The sequence below is a fragment of the Sphaerodactylus townsendi genome, linkage group LG14 (genome assembly GCF_021028975.2).
Source record: "Sphaerodactylus townsendi isolate TG3544 linkage group LG14, MPM_Stown_v2.3, whole genome shotgun sequence".
Classification (NCBI taxonomy): domain Eukaryota; kingdom Metazoa; phylum Chordata; class Lepidosauria; order Squamata; family Sphaerodactylidae; genus Sphaerodactylus; species Sphaerodactylus townsendi.
The window spans coordinates 6,308,742-6,330,161 of record NC_059438.1 but is presented as its reverse complement, the minus strand read 5'-3'; the positions used below and the strand labels follow the sequence as shown (position 1 = coordinate 6,330,161).

Below are 21,420 nucleotides of genomic sequence, written 5' to 3'. Positions count from 1 at the left end.
AAACACTTTTAAATGTAAAATCTGCTGCTCTGATCAAGGCCATTTCTGCACGGCCACTGTGGGGGTTGGGTCGGTGTACATGACGCCGATCCAACCCCCCCAGGACTGTTCACACGAACAGTCCCGGAAACTACCGGGACGACGGCGCTGTGCTGCGCCGTCGCCCGATCGACTTACCTTCCCTGTGATCGTCCAGTGTGACGCCGAGGCCAGGGGACATGCCCCCCCTGCCCTGCACAACCGCTCCGGAGTCGCAGGGCAGGAGGGGCATGTCCCCCGGCCTCGGCGACGCGCCGGACGGTCGCAGGGAAGGTAAGTCAATTGGGAAAGGGGGGAGGGATGGCGCCTTCCAGTCGCTTCCGTTCACACAGCAGCGTTTGGAAGCCGCTGTTTCCCAAAAACCTCGCTCGGGGAGCGAGGTTGGGAAATAGCGGCTTCGCGCCGCTGAGGAGGCGCAACAGCGGCGCGGCTGCGAAGTAGCTGCACCCCCCATGCGAACAGCTCCCTGGGGACTGCGTTTTTGCTGTCCCCAGGGCGCTGTTTTCGCCCCATGCGGAAAGGGCCCAAGAGAGGTACCATTTTTACCTCCACTGAAAAAGGCTTTACTGAATAGGAGAGGCAGCGGTGATTCTAACAAAATGGATAAAAGGGCTTTGTGTAGCAGCAACACTAATTTCTATCTCCTGACTGGAAGCACCGGTGAATCAAACAAGTGCAAGTTTGTGTCGCCATGAATCATTCCCTAAGGCAGAAGTAAAGAAATGACAGTTCAGGGAAAACAAAAACACCACCAGAAAAAAAAATGGCTGGCTAGTTTTCTCCCTCTTTTCAACAGCTTGGTTGATAAAAAAAAAATTAAGTAAGATCATTTATGCTTCTAAAGAAGCAGCTGCAGGCCACATTCGACATAGCACAAGCAGGGCTGCAGCAAAACCTCTTTTCTTTCTGTTGCAGAAACTGAACATAGCAACAAGATTCTAAATGTGTACTGTAACACATGTGGTAATTTAAGGAACTTCTCCAGGAGGGTTCCTTTGCAGTCTATTCAGATCAGATGCATGACACTGAAAAAGGAGAGGAAACAAACTTGATATATCTTTCACTCCCTTGACAGTTCTTGATTAAGCCACACGTCCTATAACCCCACTGAAAAAATGTGGAATTTTAATCCAGCTGCAGAATTCAACCACTGAGAATACCAGCTCTCTTTTATGACAGATAGATAAGAGGATGGATAGATGGATAAGGACTGTAGTCTTTATGAAAGTGTACCACTTTCCAGGCTAACCTGAATGGTTTTATTACAAGGCACCCTCACACTTAAACTGCACAGGGAAGGTTTTGTTCTTCCTTAAACAAACAAGCATTCTTCCTTCAAGACTTGAAGGAACAGCCAATCTTCCATCTGCTGGGGCAATATACAGAACACAAAGCTAAAGTTAGCCCCACTGAAGTCAAGAAAATTGTAGTGATTTACTTAACACAGAATGTGGTCTAGTGTTCTTGTGCTGACACATCAACATAAAGTTGTTTTTTTAAATAGAAGAAGCTATGAACAACTCCGATTTTCGAAATAAAAGGGGAAAGTGTTTCCTGGATATTTTGAGTAGGGGGGGGATCCTTCCTTGTGTAAACAATTGAAACCTTACATCAGATTCAAGGGAAATGTGTGTCCAAGTTTTAGGGAAAAGGCCTGAAAAGGAAAGAGTTTGAAGTAGATAGCCTCTGCATGTTCATCTGGTTCACCTGCAAGAAAACTTTTGACCTCTGAGAGCAATGTGATAAATTTAACAAAGATGTAGTCTGTATTTCCAAGTTGTTCTATTAAGACAGCTTCAATGACCAACCAAGATTTTGGAAGCAAGTTCCAAGCGTCTACAAAACTGCCTAACCAAGTGTTAGTTTCCCTAAGGTGTAAAAATCAAAAGTAAAACAGAGAAGTCACAGTATATGTAGATATTGCACATCTCTCTGAGAGAATCTGTCAAACCCAAGCTTAAAACTCATATGTAAACCAAACTGTTACTAAAAATAGCCCCATGCAAATAACCACCAAACATGTAGCACACTGAATTCTAAACCCTGAGCATTTAAAAAAAATGGAAAAGCAGCGTGCAACATCGCAAATAAAACCAATATGAAAGAACTGCAAAGCAGCAGCAATTTACTATTAGCCAACCTGAAAGAAAAGTAGGCCATGCATACATGTAAGAGAAGAAGAGAAATGATTTCCAAAGGCTTGGTTTCAGTTGCACAAGTCAAGCCTCTGTCTATAGCAATTGCGGCCAGTCTAATTCATTTAGGTCTTTGACCCACCATCACAAGCAGTGGCTGCTTTGCAAAAGAAAATGTATTAACCGTAACAGGCACTATTGTTCTGGCTGGGGGAAAATGAAAGCTAAAATTTGCACTGAAGTGAACTGTCTGGCTGAACATAAACTGCAGGATTCAATCCAGTAGTTGCAGCAGGAAGGGGCACCCCCTCCCCCAAGTCCCTATACCTGAAATAGCACACAAGTAGGACATTTCTTACTGCAAGATAACCAGAATGCTGGTCATCTGCAGATCACTTCTGTAAACATTCTAGCATGATTCAATAAATACTTTGGCAGCTGATTAACCATGAAGAAGCTTCAATATCTGGAACCTGGTTAACCTACTCAGATCCAAGATTATTACAGCATTGCACAAACTGACATCCAGGTCACTGTGGTCCATGCCGATATGCCAGAGGGTCCTTTGGGAGGGTGAGCATCTCTCATGCCATCTAGTCAATGTGAAAACATAGTCCACTCTGTCTCGCAATAGAAGATACTCTCCTCCTCAGGAGGAGAACTAGATTTCCCCTCCTTCAAAAGATATATGGAAAATTGGTATATGAAGAAAAATCTGGATTTATACCCCACATTTCTCTCCTTTTAAGGAGGCTCAAGGTAGCTTAAAAACTCCTTTCCCTCCCTCTCCCCACAAGAGACACCTTGTGAGGTAGGTGGGACTGAGAGAGTTCCAAATAACTGTGACTAACCCAAGGTCACCCAGCAGGAATGTAGGCGTGCGGAAACACATCTGGTTCACCAGATAACCCTCTGCCACTCAGGTGGAGGAGTGGGGAATCAAACTGGGTTCTCCACATTAGAATTCACCTGCTCTTACCCACTACACCACGCTGGCTGGTATATTGACAGAGAGGAACATGCAATCGCATGATTTTAAGGCAAGGTATGTGAGCAGAATTGAGCAGGAGAAACCCTAACCAGCTTCCTGTGAGTTTTTCCTACAAAATTCATTTCCCGATTCATACATTTATTCCATTCTAGAACTTTCTCCATAGGCAGAAAAAAGAAGTTACTATGTCAGAAACAGTTATGGATGCCTATTTCAATAAAGACATCAACTGATTATTCAAATGAGTAGCGCTCATTAGATGAAAGGCTTATTTTTAAGGTCATCAGCTACACAAATGTGCACTTTCCATAAAGAAGGAACTGTCACTTTTTAAACAGTTAATTCCTTGTTCTGAAACAGAAACGCGGCTAGCTAAGGAAAGATTTAATTCAGTAACATTAGCTTTGAGATAGCCTCAATGGTACTAATTTACCCCCAACAAATTCTCTGAAGAGAATTAAGGCATAGGCCTCAGCTATTGTCTCTTGAACTACCTTGAGCTTAGCCTCACTTTCTTCCATCTCTCTGTATGCAGTCCCATCTACCCTCCTAAGGAGGAGTCCGGCCATTCCCTCCTTTTGGGGAGGCTTTTTAATAAATTGGGTTATGAGACACCTGTTATTATTGTATTGACCGCTGTTTTAATGGTTTTAATGGATTTTAATACATGTAATAATTGTTTATTTTGTTATAAACTGGATATATGTTGATGTTGTTGTACACTGCCCAGAGCCCCTAGGGCAGTGGTGGCGAACCTTTGGCACTCCAGATGTTATGGACTACAATTCCCATCAGCCCCTACAATGGGCCATGCTGGCAGGGGCTGATGGGAATTGTAGTCCATAACATCTGGAGTGCCAAAGGTTCACCACCACGGCCCTAGGGGATGGGGCAGTCTACAAATCTAAACGATAGATAGATAGATAGATAGATAGATAGATAGATAGATAGATAGATAGATAGATAGATAGATAGATAGATAGATAGATAGATAGATAGATAGATAGATAGATAGATAGATAGATAGATAGATAGATAGATAGATAGATAGATAGATAGATAGATAGATAGATAGATAGATAGATAGATAGATAGATAGATAGATAGATAGATAGATAGATAGATAGAATGAATGAATGAATGAATGAATGAATGAATGAATGAATGAATGAATGAATGAATGAATGAATGAATGAATGAATGAATGAATGTGACCACTTTAGTGTATTTGATGAAGGGGGTGGGCCAATGGCCAATGAAAGCTTAAAGGCAGCACCTCTTTTCCCCTAGAAAAAGTGAAAAAAAGTCCTCCCCGAGGTGGGGGGTTAAATCCTTTTTTTCCAGGCCTGCATACCTCCACACCCGATGCGCATGAATATTCAATAATATTATCCACCAGCACAAAGGCATCCACAGAAACAAAATTGTGTTTAAGATATACTAAGAGATTGAGAAAGTCAACAGTTTGCAGTGATGCCTCCAAGGAAATACTCACAGAACCCTTCAATCTTGTCAGCTGTCTTACTCCAGGCTACCTGCCTGGTTTCCATGATGACTTGAATTGTCCTTCTCTCCGGACTACTCTTCTTCAAGCTGTAAATTGTCATGACGGTGCCCAGCTCCAGGGTCCTTTTGATCTGACTCTTCTCATATTCGGGCAGCGCTCCATAGTCGTTGTTTTTCTTGGACATTTTGAATGCAAGCAACAAGCGTTCAGCGGACTGAAAGGAGATAAAAGAGAGAGAGAAAACACAAAGCTACATCATTTAAATCAAAAGTTCCGTATATTTCTAATCTATGCAATTTTAAAATCTTGCTAATTACACGGTTATGTTACGTTTCAAGTCAAAAATGAGTTTTGTGTCCTCGCAAGCAACCTGGTGTTGCGATGTAAGCTGTATTAGCTGCCCTGAATCTGAAGAGATAAGGCAGGATATGTTTTAAATAAAAACAAACATGCTCTGAATACTCAAAAGAACTACCAATGGCATATTATGCAAATCAAGTTTCCTTGCACCTACTCCAGACAGAATCACCCATCAATTTCAATCCCTACATCTCTTTTATAAAATTGTGGGCTCAATTTCTGCTTTTGAAATGGCTGCTCTTCTTCACTACCACAGTCAGCGAGATGATCACAACATAAGCGAACGATGGTACTTCACAATACAAACAGTGCAGGGCCCCAAGTACATCCAGAAAACGTCTTCTGATTGTGAAAAGCAAGCATGGCTAGCCACCTTGCTGGGGACATTCCTAAAGTTACAAATCTTGCAAAAGCACAGTCAGGTACAGTGGTTGTTTCAAAGAAACAATTGTGGTTCTCACTGCTGTGGACAGCTTTGAGCACATAACGAACTTCCTACATGTTTAATTTTTTTTCCCTCCAGTAATCTCATGAGACAGGAAGACCCCACTGTTTTTTGTAATGCTTCTACTTACCAGTAATAATTACTCCCAACCAAACACTTTGACCTCCCCCAAGGAGGGGGGCATACAATTCAAGCAAACTTTGAAAAGGAAAATTTGTTACATTTAATAAATATGTGTCGGGGAACGTACAGGATGAACTCTTTATTTCCCATGCATGGGAGAGAATTCACTTGATTTCCCAGAATATAACATTAGCTTTTCAATAAAATCTTAATGAATTATTCCTGTAACAGAATAATTATATATATATAATTATAAGTTAAGGAAAACCTATTATATATATATAAACCTATTATATATATATAATAGGTTTTCCTTAACTTAGAAGGGTGTATTTCTGCTTTGGGCTCCCCTGTCAAACTGTTCCAACTCAAACAACAAATTTAAATAGTGCAATTAGTTTTTAGAGCAAAAGAAAATAAACATCACCAAGTAATTTGTCCAGCAATCTGTGGAAAGGATCATAGCTTTAATACGTAGCTAAATATTAATAATTGTGTGCCATCAAGTCACAATGGACTCATTGCAACCTCAGGAAAATTGAATTTTCAAGTCAAAGATGAGCTACAGTACTGCTTTCCTCTAGAGAGAAGTCCCAGTGTTTCTTGGTGGTCTTCATCCCAAGTACTAACCAGAGTTGACCCTGCTTCGCTTTCTAGACTCTTAACAAGAAAGAACTAGCCAGAACACCTCAACCAAAACTACACCCTGCCAACAGTTTTCTTCAGTAGGAAAGAAAAAGGCTGCAGAGAATACCTGCAACTGAAATACATGAAGAAAATGTAAAGAAGAAGAAGAGTTTGGATTTATACCCCCCCTTTCTCTCCTGCAGGAGACTCAAAGGGACTTACAATCTCCTTGCCCTTCCCCCCTCACAACAAATACCCTTTGAGGTAGGTGGGGCTGAGAGAGCTCTGAGAAGCTGTGACTAGCCCAAGGTCACCCAGCTGGCATGTGTGGGAGTGTACAGGCTAATCTGAATTCCCCAGATAAGCCTCCACAGCTCAGGCGGCAGAGCTGGGAATCAAACCCGGTTCCTCCAGATTAGATACATGAGCTCTTAACCTCCTACGCCACTGCTGCTCTTAGTAAAAGAGGCTTTTACTAGGATAACCTGCTGCTCAATTCATCAACTAGTTAATCCAGAAGATTTTAGGAGTTAGTATTCTGGGTCAAATCTAGGTCAGTTTATTAGGCAAGAGGTGAGATCAGTTTAAAACAGAGTTTCACTGCATTATCTGTTTGTGGGTAAGATTATAAATGCCAAAGATCACTGAAAGAAACATTATATCATAAACATTAGACTACTTCTTTCTTAGTTCCTAAAGTTTTGGACACTGAAAACCACTCTCCCCCTTTTTTTTTTTGCTCAGTTGTAGACTTTAACCAAGGGAAAGGTTTTATTTTTAAGAGGAATGATGCTGTAATATTGAAACAAGTCATTTGTGAACAACAAACCTGAGAAGATTTTTAATATAATGAGGAACTGAATGTCAATGTGACATCTATTCTATGGCTGGACTAGTCTAACCTTCCACTTCAAAGTGACGTCCAATTAGGTAATATTTTTAGAAAATGCTCATGTACCGTTAACATCCTGAAGATGCATCAAACTCTAAGCAAGGTGCCAATGAAATAGTTAAAACAAATCTGAGGCTAAACAAAGCTAGCAGTTTTAGATGGCAGTGTCATTAATGTGATGTGTTCAGCAGACAATGAAAAACGTTTGGCAATCTTTCTGTTGTAGAAACAATAAATCAGGGAAAATTCAGGTAAAGGAATTTTCTTTTTTTCTTTTTCTGTTCTTCTCAGAAAAAGAATTGATTATTTAAACAAAACAGATAAGTTTGAAATTGTAAAAAGTAGATGAAAGAAGATGGTAAAATTTGCAAGTCAGATATCTTCTAGGTAGTTAAAATGGTATAACTATTTAGAAATACTATTTCTGATAGTTGTAAACACTATGGCCCCTTCCGCACACGCAAAATAATGCGTTTTAAAACCACTTTCACAACCGTTTGCTAGTGGATTTTGCTATTCTGCACAGCTTCAAAGAGCACTGAAGGCAGTTTGAAAGTGCATTATTCTGCATGTGTGGAATGAGCCTATGTAAAATGAAAGTAATTGTATGTTTTATGTTATCTTTTTTTCTGTTCTGAATAAACTATACTTTTAAAATAAGAAATTAAAAAATGCTTGGCAATCAACAAATTTGACCACCCACTTTAGAGCCTACGTAAAATTCCCCAGTTTTCAAAAAACTTATTTTGCAACAGACACCAGTGAGGATCAAAATCGAATGTCAAGCTTATAAACTCTCCGTTTCCCTGCTTAAGGCAGTTCTGCATCCCTGGACATGAAACTTCATGTCCAAGTAGTAAGATTCATCAGGTCAGACCACAAGACTAACATTGCCTCCTCTGATTGGCGGTGGCTCTCCAAGGTTTCAAGTACAGATCTTTCCTAGCCCTGGGATATTTCTGTTTTGTACAAAACTACTATAGTAGTACTAACCAGGGGGAAGGGAAGAGATCTAACCCTTTGCATTTCCATCTTGAAAATTAACCACCTTAAGATAGTTTGGGTCCAGCCGGAAAATCCTTACAGGTACACAAAATGTTTTCCTAAACACTCTGCCGCTTGAGCTGTGGAGGAATTCAGATTAGCCTGTGCACTCCAACACACACCAGCTGGGTGACTTTGGCCTAGTCACAGTTCTTCTGACTTCTCTCAGCGACACCTACCTCACAGGGTGTTTGTTGTGAGTGGGGGAAGGGAAAGGAGTTTATAGGCCCCTTTGAGACTCCTTGCAGGAGAGAAAGGGGGGATATACATCCAAACTCTTCTTCTTCTAAACAGGAGGCCAAAGCAATTTGTGAGGGCTACAAAGAGGGTCATGGTTAAACTGGCCTCACTCACCATACCAGACTGTCCCATTTGCAGCAGGAGCACAGTAAGAATAAACAAGAAGAAATAAAAGGATCATAGAACTACACACGACATGTAGTTTGGTCTAAGCTGTGGTCTTTTCTCCACCCCATTCAGTTGGCTCTCATACAGCACATGATCATTCATGAGAAGTAACAGGAAGAAGTTATTATTACACTACTGGAATCCTCCCCCTCCACTTAAAATAACAGGTGAGCAGAAATAACTGGAAGAAGTCAAAAGTTACTCCAACCACAAACCACAGCATCTCCTTTCCTCCTTCTTTTTGTCCTTTTTGCTCGTTATCTTTATTACCAGCAAATTATTTCAGTTCCCTTGTTAACAACCTGACTCTCAAGCGACTTCTTTCTTTTCCATAGCCCTCTTTTTCAGCCAAATTCCCACTCCCATTTTCTGTGGTTAACACAACTGCCCAGATATTTAAAGACATTTTTGGAAATATACTGTTTTCTCGGAAATATTTTGCCATTTTAACAAAACACAGAGACCAAATATTTTGGTATTGGAGTTCCCACCTTCCTGTCTGGTGTGTGGATTAGGGATGGGAATCATGAATCAAACCACAACCCTCTCCACAGCCATAATTCTATATTATCAGTAGGAATGCTTAAAATAATGTGGAGAGCATAACTATGTGTTACGTTCTCCTTGCTTCATTCCTAGGCCCTTCACGAGGCCTTTCCATCAGACAGGGCTTGCAGGGTTCATGCCCAGAACTGAATTCCCAAATGTGCAGGAACCAATCTGGATTGAAACTGTGGTGAATGGAGGGAAGAGGTTTTGGCTTTCTTTCTAGCATCATTTTCTCAACCTGAAACAGTCCTGGAGAACCCATTTTTGCCCTCTTGAGGAAACTTATATGCATGAATGCAACTTTCCCTAAAGGAGCAATCAGCTCCCTCAGGCTGTTTAAAAAATGGAAAACGGGCACTGGGCAAAGGAGTCAAGTCTGTTCTCCCAGGACACCCTGTTCCCTGTCCAAAAAAGTCCCCTAAGGACAGAACTTGCAAGTCCTTGTGGCAAGCCCAGACAGGATGCATGCAAGGGCACTGCAACTTGCAGAGAGGCCCAGGAGCAGGATTATCATTTCACAAATCAAGACCACAGATGAAATATTTGCCCAGCAGGCCAAACTGTAAACATTCGTTCCCGAACAAGCTTTCTTCACAGTAAATGTTCCCCTTCAAAGTTGTAGCTTCCACATTCCCTACGGGGATGGGGCGGTATAATAAATCGAAAATAAATAAATAAAATAAAATAAAATCATCTCATTTGAATGCCACACCCCAAAAAAATCTACCCAACCTCTGAAGGGAGCGATGATCATGCTCTAGGTCAGTGATGGCGAACCTTTTTAAGACCGAGTGCCCAAATTGCAACCCAAACTCCACTTATTTATCGCAAAGTGCCAACGCAGCAATTTAACCTGAATGCTGAGGTTTTAGTTTAGAAAAAAACGGTTGGCTCCTTCTTCCTCCGCCCCACCCACTCGAGCAGGGGCCAGCCTGCTCTAGCCTCCAGCAAGTCCTGCGCGCACCGCTCTGTGCCTCTCTGGCATCATTGCCTCCTCTGTCCCGCCCCCCTCGGGCAGCAGCCACTCAGAGCACAGGCACCAGGCCCGCCAGCCAAGTCCTCCCTGCTCACCGCGGTGCACGTCATGCTCAGTGGCCCAGGCCAGCCTAGATTTGTGTGTGGGGTGTTTGTGTGATTTTCTGCCCCCCCCCCCCACATGACGAACTCTGTGTGCACGTGCCCACAGAGAGGCCTCCGAGTGCCACCTCTGGCACCCGTGCCATAGGTTCGCCATCACTGCTCTAGGTAGCAGACACCGAATAAACGGAACAGCAGAAGAGAAAATCCGGCATAAACTAATAGACAGTCCAAATGGCCACTGCGAAAGAGGCAGTAAAATTAAGGACCGCAGCTGGAAAGTGAGCAGCTATAAGAAGCACACTGCTCCGAAAGGGTAGGGCAGAGGTAGAAGAAAACAGGCTAAAGAAGCCCACTACTTGTGTCCGTCTGTTGACCTGGCTGTTATTGCCTCCCTCCTTCCAACTTCTTCAAAAACCCTTCACTGTTTAGTACGAAAGTGACAGATCTAATAGGAGCTAATCTAATAGGCACTGACTTGGCACAGCAATGCTGCACCAGCTTTGACTACTACTACACCCCACTAATTTGCATTGGAACCTGGAAAGACAGGGATACCAGGGAGAGCGTCACCTAGATAATGACAGGAGGGGTTTTGAGAAACCATCCACTGAGTCATCCAACAATCTCCTTGCCTTAGTCTGTCCAAGTTAACCAGGCAGCTTATACGTGTGCCTGCTTACACCAAGAGGAAGACAGAACGATGTAACTGAACACATGCTAAATGTTCAAAGCACGGATCAATTTAGTTTGAACAAGTGAAAAGGGTGGGTTTCTTTGGTGTAGGTGTTGATGGTTTTGGAGGGAAGCCATGGTGTAATTATTATTATTATTATTATTATTATTATTATTATTATTATTATTATTATTATTATTATTATTATTTATAAACCGCCCTCCCCCAAAGGGCTCAAGGCGGCGAACAAACAAATAGATAGAGCACAAATAAAATCAAATATTTAAATAGTTATTAAATATGGCTCTATATGTTAAAATCGACCCCCATTAAAATGCAGCATCTATCAAAATTACCGATGGCGTCCTACTCATAGTCCCCTAAGAAAAGAGGGGGGGAGGAAAGAAGAGGGGGGGGGAACGGCAGGGTCCACAGATTTTAGAAAGGGGGGGGGGCATCAGCGGCCAGGCTCCCCAAAGGCCCGGTGGAACAGCTCCGTCTTCAGGCCCTGCGAAATTCATTAAGATCCCGCAGGGCCCGCGTAGCTGGAGGTAGAGCGTTCCACCAGGCAGGGGCCAGAGCTGTAAAGGCTCTGGCCCAGGTGGAGACCAGCCGCATCATTGAGGGGCCAGGGATCACCAGTAAATTTGCCTCTGCTGAGCGCAGAGACCGATTTGGGACATATGGGGCAAGACGGTCCCGTAGGTACGAGGGTCCCAGGCCGCGCAAGGCAGTTCCTACAATTTAAGAAAAAACTCCTTTAGATAAAAGAATGAAACGACCTCTCAAGTCAAGTTGCCCAACACAGAACACTGAGAGACAATGCCCAGTCTGCCCCTTAATAAGCAGCCACTTGGAGAGGGCCAAACTTGATTGCCAGATTCAAGGTCCAGGTGTTCCAGTAGCTCCAGGATTCCATCAGTAGCTGCCAAGCTACAGTGAATACCCATATGATCTGTTGACTGTTCTTTGTATGTGCATTGAGTGGTTCTCATATTACAGTCAATGCATGTACAATCGAAATATGTAACAAATTCCACATTTATTCTGATATTAATTTCAGCTTTATTCGAGAGCCAGCGTGGTGTAGTGGTTAAGAGCAGGTGGATTCTAATCTGGAGAACGGGTTTGATTCCCCACTCCTCCACCTGAGTGATAGAGGGTTATCTGGTGAACCAGATGTGTTTCCACACTCCTACATTCCTGCAGGTGACCTTGGGCTAGTCACAGTTCTTCGGAATTCTCTCAGCCGCACCTACCTCACAAGGTTTCTGTTGTGGGGAGAGGAAGGGAAAGGAGTCTGTAAGCCACCTTGAGTCTAAGAAGATTTATTTATTTACAGGTTGGTTTTACAGGAACAAACAAGCAGCACAAGTTTCCAGGTAGACTTTTCTACAATGCTTTCAGGCACAAAAAGATATTTCTTGACTAGACACTAGGTTGGATCCTCTCTCACACACAGGATTCCACCCACTCCAGACTGCCCTTTCCCCAGAGTCAGACGGGCAGTGAAATCCTACAGGAGGGGTAGTTGTAACGAGGCACGTGACGGAGCAGCTGTGCCACCTCCTGAGATTCCCTCCAAAAGAGATGCTTCCTCAATGTCTACCCAGCCCAAAGGACTGTGCCTACCTTTATGCCAGCTAAGCGTGCACCAGCAAATGGGGATGCTCTCGGGCCAAAAGGAAGCAACAAAAGCTGACTCAAACCCTGGGAACAGCCCCTCAAGTGCTGCCACAGACTCCTGCACTGGCAGAGCACTGGCACCATGACTATGTTGGCTCCTGGGTGTTGCACTGCCGTGCAACTCCCCACCACCAACATAAGCGCCCCGGTGTTAGTGTAAATGCCCCTTACATTTGCGAGGCATTTATACCAGCACAGGGGTCAAGCTGCCTCCTCAGCCGTTTCACACACACCCTCCCCTTTGGATTGCACTGTAAATTGTACAAGGTCTGCTCATCACCAGAGACAGGCCCAACAATCAAGCTATGTTATTTCCCAGAGATAGAGCTAACCTGCTGTTCCACATTATCAGGCAGATCTACCCTTCACTCTGCTCTTTTTCCTGAGCCAGACCTAAGCTGTCCCTGCTCTCTTCCAGAGGCAGAAACCAACTTTTCCTTCTCACACCTCTTCCCAAAGGTGATTGGATGCTGCAGTAGCAGTTCTACAGGCTCATTGGAGTGGCTGGTTTTTCCTTTAGTCCAGTGGCTCCCAGCCTGGGGTATAGGTCCCCTGGGGTACATGCCAGAACATTTGGGGATACGTGAAAAAAATGATATAATGGGGGGGAAAAATACAAGTCAAAAGTTGTGAAATTAATTCAACTTTACGAGAAGTGGCAGTGCAGGTTTCCTTCATCATTTAACTTCGAGAAAAACCTGCATTAAAACCTGCAGAAGTCTTGTTATTTTGGTGAGCATGCACCTCTTTTGGTGAGCATGCACTGCCTTTGTGCAGTGTTCAGTGAGGTACCATTGTTCTAAGGCCCTCTCCAAATTAAATAGAAAAAAAGATAGAAAACATCAATATCTTGGGTCATCCCCCTTTATTCAATAAGACAGGTGCTCTTGCTCAATAAAAGCTGTTTTCAGGCATACTGGCCCGAAACCAACACTAAAATCCAAAATAAATCATAATCCACAAAATCCCTTTATGGGGTTCAGCTATAATGATTCAATACTCTGCAAGCAAGAATCTAGCCTGACAAAAAGTTCTGGCGATCTGAATTATTGCAGCCGATTCCAACAAAGATATTACATGGACTTCAGTTTGTTGCAGAGATCTTGGTTGTCATGATGTGCTCTTTCTAGTTCAATATATTCAATGTCAAACAAAAACGTTTTATGAATAAGCTACTACCTACCTCCAAATGGAACAGCTTCTGTAACCAAAACAAAACAGGAGCCCAGGAGCACTTTAAAGACTAACCAAATGTATTCTAGCATAAGATTTGTTAGCCTTCAAAGTGAAACTGAACTCTTACTTTGTTACAGGTGTCAAACTCACAGCCCTCCAGATGTTATGGACTACAGTTCCCATCATCGGCAGGGGATGATGGGAACTGTAGTCCATAACATCTGGAGGGCCACGAGTTGGACAACTGTTGGGTTATAGGAAATTTCAGCTTTGCTTTTAACTTGGAATGAGGAAACTGCTCTACACCATAAAGTTCTACATTGTAAACACAAAAAATGATCCTAAAACATATTACTTTTTTATCTGACCTGTTAATCTGTCCTGCCCATGAATCAGTCATAGTATGATCCACAATCTTATAAAATGCATCAATTATAAAGTATGCATACAGTTTTAACTTTAAAAACGTACATGACAGTAACACTTCTGCTTAAGTCTAGCTACTTAAATATGCATCCAAATATTTTTTTAGAAAATCTTTCAGCATCTTCAGCAAACTGGACGTACATAAACCTTAAGAGGAAGAAAATTCCTGAGCGGGGGGCACCTAGCAAGAACACTAAAAGTACCGTTGTTTTTCAAAAACTGGGACACAGAAAATAAAATTGGACGTCCTCAGCTAGCTGGAACTAACATAACAGTATAGAAAGTGCAAAAGCTTTAGAAAGTTTTATTGCTCACAACTATCACAACAGAATTCAGGAATCTCAACCTGCCAGAAAACGGAAAATTGCTGTTGCATCAAAGCATGCAAGTACAGATGAATTACAGCTGCTGCACATATAGCAGGAAATATTTCTGTGTTTTAAGAAGCAGCACCACACTAGCAGCCCAAGTCAGACAGTTGGGATTTGAATAGCTATACAGCTTTTGTACACAAAATGCATATGGCAATTACTGCAGAAAAATGTGACAATTCCTTAATGTCTTTACCCAGGAGCACTCCTGCAGAGATGACTGAATACGAGGCAAGAAGGTCTAAGAACTCTTCTACTGTATGAGATTCTCCTTGCTTGACAAAACAGCCTTCTCCAAAACACACCCAGGGGCTGCATTCAGGGGCTGCATTCAGACATCAGAAGAAGTTCCAACTGGGACCAGATTTGCCTGAATATGGCTTTTCGTCATACCCATTTATTTATTTCATATATGGCCCTCCTTTCTCCTCAACTGGGACTCAAAACAGCTTACATCTTCCACGTAAGTTGATTAGGTTAGAAGTACAGTCCAAGTTCTCCCAGCAAGCTTCCATGGCAGAATGGGGATTCGAACTCAGATCCTGGCCCATCACTAGAACCCCTACACCATGCTGATTCTCATGCATACGCCTCTCCTTCCTTCTAACTCAGAGAACGGTTCAGCGTTTGTTTTGTCCCAGTTAGCCAGGATTGCAAACAATGGTTTAATCCAAGCAAATAATCCTGATTTGTTTGTTTGTTTGTTTTAAAAAACTAATTCAGCTAAGTGCCTGCCTCTGTAGCGAATAGGCAATCCCAGTCTGTTTCAGCCCAACAATTCTTCACTGTGCTCCACACGAGGAAGGGAGGAGAAAGGTATTTTCGTGCACATCGGCACTTAATTGGACTTCTGAATGCAGCCAGAGAGTTTGGTTGGCTGGCACCTCGCATTTCTGAGTGCTATCCAGACAGGCTCACAAACAGTGGCAATATACACAAAATATTAATATGCTGGAACGCTGCAATATGCACCTACACGTTTTTACCACGATCACTGAAGAAAGGGCCAACTTCTATGTTCACACCATTTCACTTCCCCCCCCCCTCCCCTTCACTCCTAAATTGGCACTGTTGTAAGCCATCCCCCACCCTACTGTTAAAAAGGCTTAGGGGAAGATAGGGGCCAGCGGCTGGTTTCCTTCCCTCTTTTTCACAGCTACCAGCAGAGCAAAGACAGAGCCTCTGTCATTCTGACCGGTCCAGAGCAAAGCTTACAGGGAAATTTTATTTATTTGAAAACGTTTTTACTGCCTTGCTGTTCCCATTGCTCTGGAGGCACTTTACAACATGCTCAAACATTCAGACATTGAAAATTAACAAAGTTAAGCAGCGACAAGATTCAAATGATTGAGCAAATAAGTTTTAAACTAAGCAATGAGCTTGCTCGAAATATAGAAGCAAGGTGGGCCTCCCCTAGAAAAGCTGCAGAACACATTGTCGCACCCTGGAAAGTGAAGGCGCCTAAAAATAAGGCCATATCAGAAGATCAGTTGTGAAAGTCTTGAGTAGGAACTGGGGGACCCATGCTCAAACCCCCATGCTGAGTGTTGGGTGACCTTGGACTGGCCAGTGAGTTACTCTGTGTGTGTGTGTGTGTGTGTGTCTCTCTGTCTGTCTGTCTCATGTGCTTTGCAGAGTTGCTGTGAGGAGAAAAAGGAGGAAGGAAGTTTGCTGCAAAACACTTTGGATCCCCACTGGAAAGGAAAATGGGGTATATATGTATATATCTATATGAATAAGATCTCATAATATAGAGATCATAGGCAGAGCGTTCATCTCCCTCAACCCCCTGCATAGTGCATTTTGGGATGAAAATGGGGAGCACTTCCTTGCATGTTAACGTTAGGACTAAAAAAAGTTAGCTTACCACTGGGAAGGGAAGAGGGGAGTAAGAAAGAAAATTATTTGAAACAACTGCAACTTGCTTAAGGATGGATGGAAGCATTTAAAAAGAATGTCATAGAACATGTACAGAGCTGCAGTTTCCTATAAGAGACCATAAACTTCCCTCAGAAAGGGGAAAGATTTGATCCCTGGCACTTAAAAAAATAACAATATTGTATCTGGCAAAGGGAGCTTGCACTCTTGAAAGCTGAAAATCAGAACAAAAAAATATCAAGATGTGATGTACTCATAGCCTGCTTTTGGGACAGTGATTTCTTCAGCCCCTGACTGGGATTTCAGCCATGGGAGGGGTTTTCAGGCATACTTTGAGGGATTTCCAGGCGTACTCCAGTACCCATTTATTTAACTCACTGACTACTGGGGCAAGTTGTAAAGAAGAGGAAGAGTCACCACCGTCTCTTTGGAACATGAGGGAAAGCAAAGAGAAAGCAGAGAATCTTATTTATTGAATTATGTGGAAATTTTTATGCCGCCTCTCCAGGGAATCTGCCCGAGGCACCTTACAAACATAATAAAAACATAGAACACCAACATTATCAAAATGCAGTATTCAAAAACATAGCAAAGAATACAACAACACAGAACACCAAGCAGTTTCACATATTTGGAGGGGTGTGTGTGTAAAAATGTTTTAAAAATCAGCCTCTTAACTTAAAAAAAAAAAAACAAACCTGGGTACGCAGGAACAGTTTGGTGCCCCCCCCCCCCCCCGATCTTCTGAGGCAGATCAAACAGATTCCTGGGCTAATATTGGACAGGGGGGCGTGACTCTTCCAGATAAAATTTAACCCAGCACCCTGGGATTTTTGTAATGAGTTCTTGGATGTGCATCTGGAGGGAAACTATGGTTGTTTAAGGTTAATATTAAGAAAGAGTAATTAGCCATGACAACCTGCTGACAGAAATAGAGGTATTAAAATGTGCTCCAGGACAAAGGCTGAGCAGCCATTCTCCCGCTCCCTGGATAGAACTGGGCAGGGCAAAATCCGACCTCCGGGCTTTTTAAGAAATATACTTCTTGGATGAGCACCTGGAGGGAAGACATTAGGACAGTCTAGGCCATTCTGCTGGGGCTGCATTACAATGCAGGCCAGATCATGTGCAGAGTGGCCGTTCCCTCTCTGTCTGACTCGATCTGCAGAGGAAGGGGCCGCTAGCACAAGATCCCTGTCACCCAAAACATCCCCACCCTTCCTTCAATTATTCCTGGGACGTGCATTCGGCGGGGAAACATGATGCAGAACTAGGAAAAGGCAACGAACCAGTGACGACTGGCAAGGCAGAGAGCGGAGTACACGTGGTGGTGCCCCAGAGCATGTGCAGAGCGGCGACGCCTCCCTGCGCAGGGCTGCAGGTGCCACTTGCAAGCAGTGGCTGAAAGGGCCGCTCACCCTTGAGCAGGCATGAGGCTGGAGGGGAAAGGAGACAGGAGGAGAAAGAGAGAGGAGGGGACCAAGGGCTCTGAGCCGCGGCCAGAAATCCTTCCGCTCCTAACAACAGCCCTGCTGGGTCGGTCGTTCACTCGCTCTGGCGCCTCACCTGCTGCGCCTCAGCCCTCCAAGGGTGGCAGTTGTGGGTCTCGCGTCGCCTTTCCTCGCCCGGGGGTCGGCAGCTGAGCCCACCCGCCCCGATCGTCTTCCTCGCCCGCCCTCCGCCTGCCTCTGTCGGCGCTCGCCAGCCTCTGGATGGCACCCGCTTCTGCTTCTCGAGTCCAAGCGAGGAGGAGGAGGGTCGGGCGGGGAGTCACGTGACGCGGCCCAGCCACTCGGCGGCCCAGCAGGGCGCGAGGAGGAAGCCGAGGCAGAGGCAGGCGAGCCGGTGGCTGCTTCGTGTGCTCCTGAATCAACTTTGGGCTTACATTGCTTTTGAGAATGGGCGCGGCTTGCGGAACTCGCGGCCACAAGAGGTGGCCGTGGCCGCTGTCTCGTGACGTCTGCTCTCTCTTCCCCAAGGGCTGGTTGAAACGAGTCGATTCCACACTGACAGCCTAAAGACACCTGAAGTCACCTTCACTTTTCAGGATCCTCAGGGTCAAAAGCCCGGTTGTCACCTATGAAACACAAACCGGTTTTCTAATGAGATTCTCTCATGTGGCACGGTAGCCGGCGTAAATCTGGGGGAAAGGTAAAAGGCGGATCCTCATGGATCCTCCGCTTCCTAAGGAGATCCATCCAAACCAGTAACGAATCACATGTGGCAGTCAGGACTGTGGGATGGACTATACAAAACATGGATCCAACATTCTGGGGCACTGCAGCAACATAAAAACATGGATTCGAGGCATGGATCCTCTTGAATTCAGATGATTTTTACGTTGAAACAAAATAAAACCACCAGGATACTGAGGACAATCTGGGAAAAGGTGGATCTACACGGATCCTCATGGATCCTCCATTTTTAATGGAGAACTCCCCCCAGCCTCCCAAACCAGTATGAAATCACATGTGGAAGTCAGGACTGGAATGCACTATAAAAAACGTGGATCCAACAGTTGGTGGCTCAGCAGCAGCAGCAGCAGCATAAAATCATGGATCGAAAGCACAGATTCTCACAGATCCTCATGATTTTGAACGAAATCACTCCAAAACCACCATCACATCACATCACATCACAGGTCATGTTGTAAGCCGCGAAATACAGATAAAACAGATTTTTATTTTACGATTACAGGTTTTATGTCTTTTATTTAGACAGGTCAATTTCTGTTAGGTCGGTTCTTGTAGTTTACAGATCATGTCAGTTTCTTAAGGACACTCAGGATACGGCAGGCTGGGCGTTTTCCTCTTTTGCATACTCCTGGCAGCTGCCTCCTTTGTCCCAGCATCGATCCTGGACCCGCGACACAAAGGACACATGAACTCATGCAAAGGGTGCTGGATTCTTTGATTGGATCCTCCTGCAACTCACACCCCGGAAGATCGGACTGCCAGCTGCCTTTGCCTCTGTTTCCCGGGACTCCACCTCAATGATCTGCTGTGGCGGGACCCCTAGGCGTTAGGTGTCAGCCCCACCACAGTCATCCTCAATGGTTTACACCTCAGAGGAAGGACATTTCCTCCGCTCCAAGTATCCCGCCGCTGCAAGCTCTCGCTGGGAGCGTGGTCTCACCAGAGTTTGCCAGCATTCATTCATCGTTTCCTGAGTGTCTCGTATTGTCTTTTAATCGCTGTGGGGTTTTTTGTTTCCCAAATACTTTGCATTGTCTCCCCTTTGTTGTACTCCCAAAGTATGATAAAAAAAACCCTGCATGTTCTCTTACTCAGCGCAGTTGAGTTAGCCAGAGCCTGTATCTGAGATTCTCTGTTCTTATAAGTAAAGCCTTTTTCATTGATAAAAAAATCTCCCATCTGTCAAGCCGGTTTATTCCTATTAGAGAATCGTTTCGTGTTTGTTGCCCCAGTTTTGCAGGCAGCCATGTCCCTGGCCACAGAACTGACCACAACAATCATGGATGCGCTGCGTGGTGATGCCACAGTGGTGCAAAAACGTGGTTGCAAAGCATGGATCCTCGTGGATTCCCCTGCACTTCATCGTGGTTTGTTGTGCTGCAGCCATATTTTTATTCTGGAACAAAGTCATTTGTGAAAGCCACTTTGGGTCCAAGGACAGAAAGATCCAGAAGTTGGTCAAGGATTTTGGAAAAGCACCAAATTGACCAGTCATCTCAAATAAACTTCAGTCGCTGCTCCCAGACTGTGTTAAAAAGAACAAAACTCTCCATTCTCTAGGGAACAAAAAAAAAGCATCTACAAACATCTATGGATTGAATCTTTGGATTTTTGCAATGGGTTGGATCTTTGGAACTTTTTCAGTGGGTTGGATCTTTTTACACTGAACAGTTTGAGGCCTTCCTCAAGCCAATTTAAGTGGCTCTTTCTCCAATAAAATAGCCACTTAACTTTGGGGACGATTGCTCAGGACAGAGGAATGCTCCTTGAAGGGCTGTTGGATTCATCCTACTGTGTACAAGGGAAAACTAAAGGACACGGCTGCATCCCTTACACTTGTCTTGGACCAGTAATGGTGCATTGAACCATCATAGAACACTGAACAAACCTATGTATGGCACAGTTAATCTTCCAGGCTACTCAGACTGTCTGCGTAGGAGGTTAAGAGCTCGTGTATCTAATCTGGAGGAACCGGGTTTGATTCCCAGCTCTGCCGCCTGAGCTGTGGAGGCTTATCTGGGGAATTCAGATTAGCCTGTACACTCCCACACATGCCAGCTGGGTGACCTTGGGCTAGTCACAGTTCTTCTGACTTCTCTCAGCCCCACCTACCTCACAGGGTGTTTGTTGTGAGGGGGGAAGGGCAAGGTGATTGTAAGCCCCTTTGAGTCTCCTGTAGGAGAGAAAGGGGGGATATAAATCCAAACTCTTCTTCTTCTTACTTGGGCTGTGTGCATGTGTAAAGTGCCATCAAATCACAGCCCACTTCTGGTGACCCTCCATGGTGTTTTCAAGGCAAGACTGAGGTGGTTTGCCATTGCCTGATTCTGTGTAGCAACCCTGGACTTCTTTGATGGTCTCCCATTCAAGTACTAATCAAGGCAGACCCTGCTTAGTTTTCGAGATCTGATGAGATCAGGCTAGCCTTGGGCCATGCTTACTTCTGTACGTTTTATTTCTAGTCCACAGCCCTTTGCATCCCGAGAACTCGTTCCTTGTTGGATAACAAAGCAGAAGTGGCTCCATGAATTGACAGCATATTCTCGTCCACCCCTGCCTTCTGCCTACAGCAGGGGGAGGCAAACTTTGAGGCCCAACAGACAAAAGAGCGCAGTGTGAAGGTTTTGTTGTGGATTATTCATTGCTCAAACTTTTTGGGAAATGAACGGTTGCACAACTGACCTCATCGCAATTCGAAAGAGTGCTGTAAAAGTTATAGTTGCGTGTTAATTATTTCTGGTTGGAAATGTTCTGTTTACAATAATTATACAGAAATTAGTGTTTGTGCTCTTTGAAGATCTGCTAGACGGATCTC

At 44.1% G+C, this 21,420-nt stretch overlaps 1 protein-coding gene across 1 annotated transcript in view; it reads right to left on the bottom strand.

Annotated features, from left to right (window-relative positions):
* PLCG2 (phospholipase C gamma 2) overlaps positions 1–18,053 on the bottom strand; it is a 72,412-nt gene extending 54,359 nt beyond the window's left edge. Inside the window, exons 1-2 of the mRNA XM_048516213.1 lie at positions 17,977–18,053; positions 4,661–4,886 (exon numbers count right to left, since the gene is read on the bottom strand). Coding sequence (XP_048372170.1) covers positions 4,661–4,856 — 196 coding nt within the window. The 5' untranslated portion in view covers positions 4,857–4,886; positions 17,977–18,053. The remainder of the gene's footprint in view (positions 1–4,660; positions 4,887–17,976) is intronic.
* Between the last annotated feature and the right edge of the window lie 3,367 nt (positions 18,054–21,420).